General features: G+C 39.7%; 2 protein-coding genes across 3 annotated transcripts; both read right to left on the bottom strand.

Moving 5' to 3' along the window:
* Positions 1-942: 942 nt before the first annotated feature.
* Positions 943-3232, bottom strand: c1qtnf2 (C1q and TNF related 2). Its single transcript, XM_074674565.1, has 3 exons — positions 3121-3232; positions 2502-2759; positions 943-1742 (listed from the first exon to the last, which is right to left on the bottom strand). The coding sequence occupies exons 1-3, from the start codon at positions 3230-3232 to the stop codon at positions 1102-1104; spliced, it is 1011 nt and encodes a 336-aa protein (XP_074530666.1). The 3' UTR covers positions 943-1101.
* A 1345-nt stretch (positions 3233-4577) lies between these two features.
* slu7 (SLU7 homolog, splicing factor) lies at positions 4578-10071 on the bottom strand. 2 transcript variants are annotated; one of them, XM_074673329.1, is made up of 15 exons: positions 9885-10071; positions 9499-9655; positions 8710-8863; positions 8539-8622; positions 8254-8418; positions 8059-8124; positions 7824-7955; positions 7555-7652; positions 7410-7477; positions 6203-6342; positions 5771-5932; positions 5567-5668; positions 5391-5468; positions 5170-5286; positions 4578-5079 (listed from the first exon to the last, which is right to left on the bottom strand). In XM_074673329.1, the coding sequence occupies exons 2-15, from the start codon at positions 9645-9647 to the stop codon at positions 4900-4902; spliced, it is 1695 nt and encodes a 564-aa protein (XP_074529430.1). In that variant the 5' UTR covers positions 9648-9655; positions 9885-10071; the 3' UTR covers positions 4578-4899. The 2 variants fall into 2 exon arrangements, with proteins under 2 accessions (XP_074529430.1, XP_074529431.1); XM_074673330.1 differs by having other exon boundaries at positions 8539-8619.
* Positions 10072-11204: the final 1133 nt, after the last annotated feature.

Below are 11204 nucleotides of genomic sequence, written 5' to 3'. Positions count from 1 at the left end.
TGAAATATTTAATACTTGTCATGCTTTTGTGTTTACACCATTAGACAGTTGAATGGGACTGATTCTCTAAATGGTTAAAAACTGTAAACATTTTAAATCACTTAGTAAGACATCAACAGAAATGCAAAAGCAAACACAGTTACATCTACTTTTCTTTTTTTTAAGTGCAAAGGTTACATTCTAAATAAAACCTTACAAAAAAAATCAGCTTTCTTCTTTTTCTGTTACCATATGACCCCCAAATTGATTTTAAAGCAACATGTGAACATTGCTTGGCTAAATTTCTATAGACCATACCTCCATGCCACAACCGTAACATTAAGATAACTTCTACTGTAATTCTGGCCTTTACTTTTACAATTAAAAAAGTAACTTTTTTGTGTTGTACTCATCTCCATTTCTGGATTTGACTAGTGCTTGTCTGTGGCTGTGAGCAACAGTTTATCCCATTGAAGGACAGTGAGTGTAACAAATCTCTAGCTTAATTTTTGTGAACAGCACAGGCTGAAAGGTTTGGTAACCCTGCTTCATATGAATGTTTGACTTTGGCAGTGCTGAATAATAATAGAGTTTGACACAATCTTTGTGCTTCCTTTTAATCTGAGTTTAACATTTGTGCTGTAGGCATGAAGATAGATCATGGGCAACAAGACAAGTTTGCAATAGAAACTGTGTCTGAATAATCAAATTTAAAAAAAACTATTAACAGAATGAAAATAAACATGCAAAACAGACAAAAATCAAGAACTGTCAAGCCAATCGTTCAATAGTCTCTGACAAATAAAAACCTAGGGCAGCAATGGAGCCCCTAGAAGGTAAGCTGGAGAAACAAAAAATATCTATTGTTTTTTAATGGTCAGGCTTATTTATTAAAACATTGAAAAAAAAACGTGGAAAATAAAAAAAACAAAGGGCTACTCAATGATCAGTTGCAATTTTCTAGCTAAACTTTCCGCTCTCCTTGTGCGCCCCCTTGTGTCACTACTTGTAATCAACCAATTTCCATCAGGCCTACCCATGTGGGACAGACTTTTTCAATGTTTTGACCAAATATGTAGCAGTTTTCAAAAAAGGAACCAACTCTTAATCAGGAAGGGGGCATTAACTTTCACCTTGTGCATTAGCTTTTCTATCAGACTCATTAAGATAGTCCTGGTCTGGGTAAACGAGGAAGCCTGTGAAGGTGCTGTCTGTCCAGAAAGGGTCAAAGAAGAGTCCGTTCTGCTCTGAGTAGAAGATCTGTAGCCACACCTGGTCTGACTCCTGCAGGTGGAGAACAGTTGAACCAGATGCCACGTCGTGGTTCCCTGTGTTGGCATCAAAAGTCTTGATTTTGTACTGCCCATTGTGTACAAGCCCGATGGCCAAGTGCTTATTAGCCAAGGTGATGTCATATGTGAAATAATAGACGCCAGGGATGGTACAGACAAACTTCCCACTGCTGGCATTGTAGTGATTTCCCTCGTTCAGCAGGATCCGGCTGAAGCGGATAGGCAGTCGCTCTTTGGGGTAGCTCTTGGTTACAGCAACAGAGAAGGCCACTCGGGCTGCTCTGCCACAGTTGCAGCCTCCAGGTTCTCCTTGCTCGCCTGTGTCACCATGGTCCCCTTTTTGTCCTCGTTTCCCAGCGACCCCTGGTGACCCTCTAGGGCCCTTCAGTCCTCTGGGTCCAGCCTTGCCAATGACACCTTCCCGCCCTTTTACACCAGGTTTGCCTGGGTTCCCAGTCCTCCCTGGATCACCTGAGAACAGCCACACACAATGAAACAAATAGCAATTTTTAATATGACAATCTAGCACAGTATACAAAATAATTCAAATAAGACACCAGAGAAACAAAGAATACCCCCTGAATTACACACCAGAGACTTTTTATGTACAGGTAAAAATTCAATGAAAAATAACCAAAATCCTCAAAGATATGAAGATAAGTTAAGGATTTAATGGAAACTAATCATAAATCCCAATTATGAACCTAGGGTTCAGTGCATTTACAAAAGGATCAAGTACCCTCAATTAAAATAAAAGTATGTCTATATGTATATAAAAACAAAGCTTATCGACAAATATACAGAATGTTGTTTGATGGGCTTTAACAGTCCTGATGATATATGATTCAATGTATGTCATTTCCAAATGTTACCTCACTTATCCTGTCTTTTTAAGGCTGTCCTATCAAGAAGGGACAAAAAGCCAAAAAATTATCTTTTTTTAATAAAAGAAAGAAACGTAAACATCAGTGAGAAAGCTAGCTCCTCCTGAAGAGAGCTGAAATAAAGTGAATCCTGGCGTTCAGAGCAAATGCAGATTTGTTTACATTTTGTAAAGCAAAGTTTTTTATGGGGGTTGTAAATTAGACTGTGGGAGGGGGCAGAAAAGTATTTTCCCCTAACCCTTGTTTGGGATACGGTCAGTCCAGAGAAATTGTGTTTTTATACAACAGCACTGCCTGAGTTAGCATAAATTATTTTCATTTTAGAGTCAAATTACTTTATTCCTACCTCCACCTCCCTTTTCTCCTTTCTCTCCATCCTTCCCATCTGGGCCGTCTTTTCCAGGGGGTCCCATCGGGCCCATAGCCCCTGGTGATCCAGGGGCTCCTGGGTTCCCTGGTGGCCCTGCTGGACCTGGCAGACTACAGACCAGCTGTGAGGAGTGGATGGTATAGTTACGACCCTTCTTTGGTAAGGAGGATGTAGCTTGGGAGAAGACCGTGGACAGCAAACAGAAGATCACACAAATCTGGAGCATGATGGTCACTGTACAGTGAACACAAGACAAGGGCGAATGAATGTTAACCCCAAAACTATTGTTGTATGGTCACAACTTTACAGCATTAAGATGTCTGTGAACATAGAAACTTGCTAAACATTCATTCTTAAAGTTAAACTGGATGAAAATGAGATACGTTTTAAAGGTATGTATACCATATCCAGAAAATCAGATGAGAAATCTTGCAAACACTTGTCTTTTTAATGGTGTGGTCAGTTTTGCACAATGACTCACTGCTTACTGAGTGATATGAAGCATCTGTTCTGCACACATCAGAGACTGGCGCTAACAGCATGCTTCTGCAAAGGGAATACAAAAGACATAATGGAAGTCAGAGAAATAACTCACCAATTGACAGATTATGCACATGGGCATCTCCCCGCTTTATCCAAGACCTTCTTCTGCATGTGCGAGTACAAACTTTACCACACAGTTTTCCGGTAACCCAGTGAGATAGCATTCTTCAGGAGAAGTGCTGCAGAGAAATGTGCAGCCCAGGAATCATAGTCCATGACATCCGCCCTGCAAGAACACTGCCAAAAAATACTTTCACCATGAAGTCATTAAATTCAAGTCAGTGCACTGAAGTGGTGACGCATCAACTTATACCATGGGAAAATAGGAGGATATAGCAGACATGGGAAAACATGTAGAACAAAGCTGTCTTCTTTGTTATACAATCATTATAAAGGTACAACTTTGTTTATTTCATGTAAACCATTTCTCGTAAAGTAGCACCAAAAGAGGGCGTTTGGTCAGCAGGAATGTATAAAGTGCACTATCTATGAATTTTACAGGATGTGTTCCTGTTTATCGCTTTGTGGAGGAGCCAAGAGCTGAGAGAGCAATAAAAATGTTCCAGCTGTGGGGAGAGGCAGAGCTTGTATTTGGCAATCCACTGTGTTCACCTTTAAATGCAACCATGTGAACAGATATTACATAACCAGAGGTTGTGCTGCAGGTTTCTGATTGTTAATATTACCAAAAATAATTAGGATGCATAACCACAGGGATATTGTAAAATTAGTTCTGGGTCTGCTCTGTAGATTTCTTACTTAAAAATGCACTAAAACAACAATTTTAATGTTGTAAAATAGCAACAACAAGAAAAAAAAGTAAGTTCTATCTCCAAACACAGCAAAACTCACCCAATAAATATCTGTTTATGAACTACTTAATTTATTCTTACAGTTCAGTTTGATCCATGTCCTATTGAGTCCATCTTCCCTTTATTAATGACCAGTAAACTGTCAGTTTACAGCTGTAACATTTACTACTGCACATTCACATCTGTGTTTATAATAGACCGTATAAAACATAGAAGTAGTCGCCCTGACGTCACCCGTCTGTACCTGAAACGGAAAATAGAGCACATCGGCTATCGTGACCATATTGGTAGTGGTAAGGGCTTTGCGTACAGCTATGGGGCGCCTGTCTGTCACGTGACCCTGAGCGACGTCTCTGATTGGGCGAGCTTGCGATCTTAACTGCCGAGTTGGAAAAAAAATTCACCCCTCGTACAGTGGGTGCCGGTAGTGAAATAGTGACTCAGACAGGAGACGTTTTTTTGAACAAGGCTGTAAATAGGTCAATTTCTGCTTTGAAAATGTTTTTTTTTTTTGGTTTGTTGTGTATGTTACTTCCAGTACTTCCAGAGCCGGCCTCAAGCTAACATTCAAGAAACAGCAGATTTTAGCACTTCCACATTGTCTCATATTCTTAGACCACTTGGTATTTATTTATATAGGCTACACTTAAAAAAGTAAAATAAAATAAAATATCATCAACACTGTACAGTCAGTTCATACAGTTTTATATTTTATTAAAAACAATGCAGTAAGATCAGTAAAAATGTTTTTGTCTGTCAAATTAACTTAAACTGAGAGTTGTTCCAAATGTCTGAGAGAACTAAACCAAAGTTTTAATTCTTCAATGTTCATCAAATTTTACCAACAATTAAAAAAAAATTGAAGACAAATCAATAAACTCTCAGTCCTACAAAACAGGAAGCTCCTGCAGTAGATTTATAGATGACAGTGGAAGTCTTTTTTTTTTTTTGCACAGAGCAGCTGCTCTGGTTGAGTCCTGTGGGAGAACTCAAGTAAGTCCGTAGATATTTACAAGTGATCACTGTCCCAGGAAGGAAGCCATGGGATCATCTGGCCGGCAGCGTTTCATTCTGAAAGCTTCCATCTCCTCCTCAGTGGGCGCCTTTACTTCCAACAGACTGTTGTACGGCCTCTTCCTCTCATCAATCTGCATTATGCTCTCTATGTGCTTCACCCGCTTGTCCTCAGCTTCCAGGGCCTGAGAGGAAAAGAGAAAATGGAGTTTAGTCACACAGAAAGGAATCATAATAAAAAAGTAAAAAGAGATGAAAAAAAAACATGATTTTACCTTCTTTAGCTTCTCCTTTTTCTTTTCCTCATCATCTGACTCACTGTCAGAGTGATGCTTCTTGTTCTTCTTACTCTTCTTTTTCTTCTTCTTCTCCTTCATCTTATCTAGATGCATCTGGAGATTTAAAAAAAAAGCCATTGGTTGGATCTACAATTACACTAAAGATCAAATAGCACCCAGTGATTAACTAAGTGTTAAATACTCTAAGTTTTACATACCTCCAGCAGAGACTTTGGCTCCTCTTCCTTCTGTTCCTCAACCAGCCCCTCTTCGAATGGGACACAGTCTGAATTGCTCTACAGATTTTTAAGACAATAAGAATATAAGCAATAAAGACTGATGCACTTAATCTATCAAAGAGCAGCTTTTAAACTGTTCACACATCTACACTTACAATTCCCACGCCAACCTCTCCTGTGCAGTAACTCTGTTTGACCATAGAGTGACAACATTTGTATCCCCAGAAGCCGTCCTTCCAGTAAGAGCCCCAAATACACTGAAATCAGAAAACATAATTTAATAATAAAAGGGTAACAAAATTATTTGGTTATTATTAGTTTTTCACTCCGGGGGCCAGAGTGTGTTCTGCTATCCTTACCGTGTGGTTGTTGATGAGCACATCCTCCTCATACTTAGAACGAGCCACAGCCTTCTCGAGCCCTTTCAGCACAGCGCCATGACGAGAGTACTCCACATAGTCCTCTGTCTGAGCCAAGAGCAGCTCCCGGGGTGGTGCATCCAAGTGCTCTTCACCTCCGTACTGATTACCACATACAAGGACACAAACGACATCAATGACGCATTTAGCATGCACAAATACTAATAAATACCAAAGCCTCCTGCACACTACAACCTCAGACGGAGGGGGCATATTTTTAACCCCATACTGTGGTCTTAGATCTCACTCACACCGTTTGTCTGAAGTGCCTCAAAACCAATACGACACACTATGGTAGATTCTGGACAATGCGTTGACCAATAGTAGTAACTCAATTATAGCTGAGGCTTAAAAAAAGGGTGCTGAGTATACCTTCTCCAGGATGCCGTCTCTCTGTTTCTCTTTGAAGTCCTCCTTCTTGACTTTGAAGGATTTGTGCAGCAGCTCCAGCTTGGTGGGGTCAGCCTGCAGATGCACCTCAGAGCCTCTCTCATAGGCCTCCCAGGCAAACACTGTCACATGACAAACCAGGGACCATTAATGACAAGCTACTGCAAAAATGCATTGCACACAGCTGGTGTGAAGATCACAGTAGTTTCAGTAAATATAACCTGCTTTAGTATCTTGTCACCATTGGGATAGTTTGAGTTTGAACTGTGTAATAAGAAGAATATATTATTGTGTGAGATGTATCACAATGTTCTTGTAGTATACTTGGATCAGGACACTGCATTACATGACAGAATGAAGCTTTTTAAACCTAGTTGTAGAAAAACATTTTTGAGGGAGCATACATTAGGAAATCTGACTTCTTTTTGAGTGCTCTTAACATCATTGCATTTATCACAGTCCCAGTAGCTTTTACACAACATTTCTACTTAATTTACATTCTGAGCAAAAAAATATGACATACAATAATGATATCAATGAACAATAATTGTAAAAAAGCTGATCCTCATTTTGTACTTAAATAAAGCTCCTGTATGGAATTTTGGCCTACCCTCCACACAGAGTTGAAAGTCTTATCTCTTCACTGGTCTCTTCCTGTATTTGTAAAAATAAGGTGTTTTTCGATTTTTTTGCAGCATATCTCACTCTGATTTGTTTTAACAGTAACTCAGAAAACCCTCAAAACCCAGGCATCTTTTTGGGTCTCTCCTGGAAAAATGACGTACCCAAATTGAAAACAGTATATTTCTGCATCTACAAAGTCTATTTGTATCATTCTGGTGTCATAAAAAAAGGAAACACTTGTGAAATTTAAACAGAGGTTCAGTATTGGTATTTATCTTGCTAGCTTAGAGTCATAACTCAAGTATTTTTTTATGCCTTTTGTCGCGAAGTAAACTCAAAGTCCCCCAATTGTGGGACCTTAGGGTTTAATAAACAATGTGTGCTAGCTGATTCCAACCGTGTCAGTTATATTTAAGTTATTACAGATTACAATGTTAACTACACAAGACAAATACAGTCAATAGTCAATTCCAGAGCAATTTGTTTTGCTACATTTCTTTACTTTTAGATACTAACATTAAAAAAATAATACACAAAATAGCTCAAAAGAAACGTCATGACTTACATTGGGTTTGAGCCATAGTGATTGTGTCCCCAGAATAGCGAGCGAAGTTGTCTCCAGCATACCCAACTCTGTCAGGCAAAGCAATTATTTTAATAAAAGGCAACAAATCCTCAAATTACGATGAAGACAGTGACAAAAAACATACTCATCAGGGTTCATGCCAGTGTTGGAGTATGGGTTCTCTCTCATGGCTCGAGTCTTTGGATCGTAGTATGCAGAGTTTGGATCCAAATTCCTCAAGTACTGTGAGAAACAGACATGAAAAGTTCAGACTTACAGTTGTGTTTGAGCATGTGGCAACACTAGCGTCTTATCTCAAGGCAGCCAAACATGGTCAACCTTGCATGAGTATTAGAAAAAAAGAGCTAAACATTCACATAGGATCAGACTTGTGTTTCTGGATGAATCGCTTACTTTAGCTGTATCTTCTCGGATACGTAAATTTCTGACAGTGATCCGTCGCTTTGAGTCGAAGTTCTGACCAGGCATGTCGATGTCATCTGCATATTTGTCTTCATCCTCATCCTCACTGTCATGTTCCCGCTCCTGCAAAGATGGTATTCATAGAAATGAATGTAAGCTGTCAAGTCCAGGGACTTCAACTCTAAACTCAGACAATAACACAATTAAAACACAACCAAACACTCACACTTGCGTCTAGTTTTCCCGAAGCCAACTCATCCTGAAGCTTTTGTGCCTTAAGAGTCCTTTTGGCCTGACAGAAACAAAAATTACAAATTAATCAGAACCACATCAGGTAATACACAGAAATTTATAAAAGACTTGAAAGATGCAAGGCATTGGTTTTTGAAGAAGATAACTAACCAACCAGCACAGTGCTTACCAGGTCTACTTTGGCATACTCCTCCACAATACGCTGATGTTCTTCAGGATCATACCCATTCCAGCGATCACGCTTCCCATCATAGTCCAAGTCAAGCTGTACCTGAGTATGTTCATCTGGAGCTATTCCTGTACCTGTGTACTTCGCCCCAACTTTCCTTGGTCGCTGACACAGAAAAATCAGAAATGTAGAATGTTAATGATAATTGTATGATTCTTTAACATTAATCATTAGAATTTGTTGACATTATTTCTGGAAGATAAAAGATAATGTAATTAATTGAACCTCCAAGCAGTCCTTCTTCTTGTGTGTCATGGCACCACAGTTTTCACATGCTCCCTTTCGATATTTGATGGTGACAGAGCTCTGCTGAAAGGAAAGAACAAGTGATTAACTTTGAATTTTATTTCTAAAAGACAGATGAAGTTACTCAATTATTTGTTCATTAAACCATACCTCTTGCACCCCTCTTTTGTACCACTCTCCAATAGTTGAGTATTGTGTCTCATTTTCAGTCTGTGGTCTCTGATGCTTTAGTGTTGGCCTTTTAGATGGGTCAATGTACCATGGCACTGATGAAATATACTGGGGGATGTGAGGGTTGATGTCCCTTGAAAAGAAAAAAGGAAAGCACAGACGGTTCAAATTAATGCTCTGAGACTGGTCTTTATTCACAAAGACAGTTACAAAGGGACTCCATGTGACCTGTGTGGAGAATAACAGAGTTATCCAGTTTCTGGGGACCTTGTAGCTCAGATCAGGATGAAAGGGCAAAAACACTAAAAGTACTTAGAGAAAAGACAGAGCATGTCAGAGGACCTGGATACTCTGACTGAAAGGTAAACTCAGGTATTTAGATTCAGGAGTTGGGACACGTTGAATCACCACATTTGCTAAAGGTAAAACCCGACACGGCCCCCTTAATCTTGAAGAAGTACATCTCCTTAGTCCTGATGGCATTTAAAACCAACCTTGGCTCACCAGCGGGATTTATTTCGGACAGCATCAAAAGCAGCTTGTAAGACTGTTATCTGCACTCAGTAAAGAAGATGATAGAGAGTACAGAATAGCGCTGTCAGCAGTGAAATGAAACTTTACATCTTTGCCAATAGTACGTAGATAACATAATAGGACTAGCAACAACTCACTTTACTATGCTTGACTTTAAATAACCCGGAGAGATCAGGTAACGGGGCACATTGGGACATTTCTTCTATCCTATCCATTGTCCATACACGAACTTACTTTCCCTCCTCGTCCACCTCAGCTGGAGCGTTTCCCAGCTTCCTCTGCTCCTCCAGCTCCTTCTTCTTCCTCCAGTCCTCCCGGGTCATCTTTTTGGGCTCATCCAGGCCCACGATCCCCTCCGTGTTCGCGCTTGGCTGCTCCGTCATGACTAAACCTGACACAATCAAAAACGTCGCCACCATGAGCTTCATGACACTCAGTCAAGCAGTGTTCAGAGAGAACATCGTCGCGAAGAATAATCTATTTTCTTGACTTCTAACTTCTGCTTCTACATAAGTCTTCCGATTTAGTAAGGCAACATTAACTTAAGGTTTCAAACTGACTGTGGCGTAAAAAGAAGCACTCCATCTTTGATTGATTGATTTAATATGTGACACCATTACCTTGATACGATCCCACCAACGAGAAGAGATTTTCCGAATTCTTTGTAGAAGGCTAACTTTTATTTGTGTATCTTATTTCAAGTGATATCTCAAACGTTTTGTTTTGACGAACACACGACGGTCGCCATTTTAGATCACATAAGCAACGTCACATCCGTTCTTCTTCTTTAGTGCTTGGTGCTCCCGCGATAATAGCGTGAACTGTTGGTAGGTCGACATCTAGTGGACACAGCTGCTCACACTCAGCCACCTTAAACTGTTTTCACAACCTGAACTCCAAAGCTATATGAGGCTAAAAAACTTGTGCCTATTACTTTAAATTAAAGTGGAAAGATAAAAACAGATGAAAGGATCTTGAGGTCTTAAGTTTACTTTTGTCACTTAACAATATCATGATGAACCCTAGCCCTAATCTCAAACCTACTAACCCCAACCCTAGTAGCACTAACCCTTACCCTAACCATAGACCTGAAACACATTAAACCGAACCCTACAAGCACTAACTCTAACCCTGACACTAAACAAAATCACAATTCAACATTGTGTTGAACTAAATATGCATTACATCTGACATTAAAGCCTGCCACCTCTCTGCTTTACCTCCTGGAACATCAATAGCCCATCAACTTTCCTTGTACTTGTGGCAAACCCCAAGTTTTACACCCCTGTTAAAATAACTAAATCTACAAAAAGACGAACCTTAAAAAATATAGATTTTAATTCTGTGTGGATGGATTCATTTAACTGCCAACGTGTCAGCTTTATATACATGCCCTATGGCAAGAAATTAGCATACAATTAAAAATAGCAGGTAAAGCAACATTATCAATATAGGCTTTGTTATCAAATTCAAGTCTTCTTTTTGTGGTTGTACAACTTTATAAATTCAAAAACTTTTTGTTTGGCTGATTATTCAGTATATTCAAACTATGTTTAAATCTTATACACCTATGGCTTTTGGGGGAAATAAAGTTGATTTTGTGGCTCCAGAATGACATGAATCCAAGCAAGATGAAGCAAAACGTCTCCTCTAACAGTAAAGGTTGCAGACCCCTGCTGTAAAGCAACAGTGCACCGCCTGGTAGTGCAGCTTAAGAACTAGGAACACAATGGGGCGTTTTTGCCCAAAGGCCAAAACCAATTCCATGGCAGCTGAATCCTTAAATCAAACGTGTTTTTGACGGTTTATGATCATGAAGTGTATGAACCACTAAAAAAAAAACACCTGAAGTTTGCCAACCCTTACTTATACCCAGTTATGGTCAAGGGCGGACTGGCCATCGGGAGCACCGGGAGGTTCCCCGGTGGGCCGCTGACCGA

Source organism: Halichoeres trimaculatus, unplaced genomic scaffold, assembly GCF_033239565.1.
Source record: "Halichoeres trimaculatus isolate MK-OKI-2021-1 unplaced genomic scaffold, fHalTri1.1 fHalTri1_scaffold_7, whole genome shotgun sequence".
Taxonomy (NCBI): domain Eukaryota; kingdom Metazoa; phylum Chordata; class Actinopteri; order Labriformes; family Labridae; genus Halichoeres; species Halichoeres trimaculatus.
Note: the sequence above shows the minus strand (reverse complement) of the source record. Positions and strands in the feature narration are given on the sequence as shown.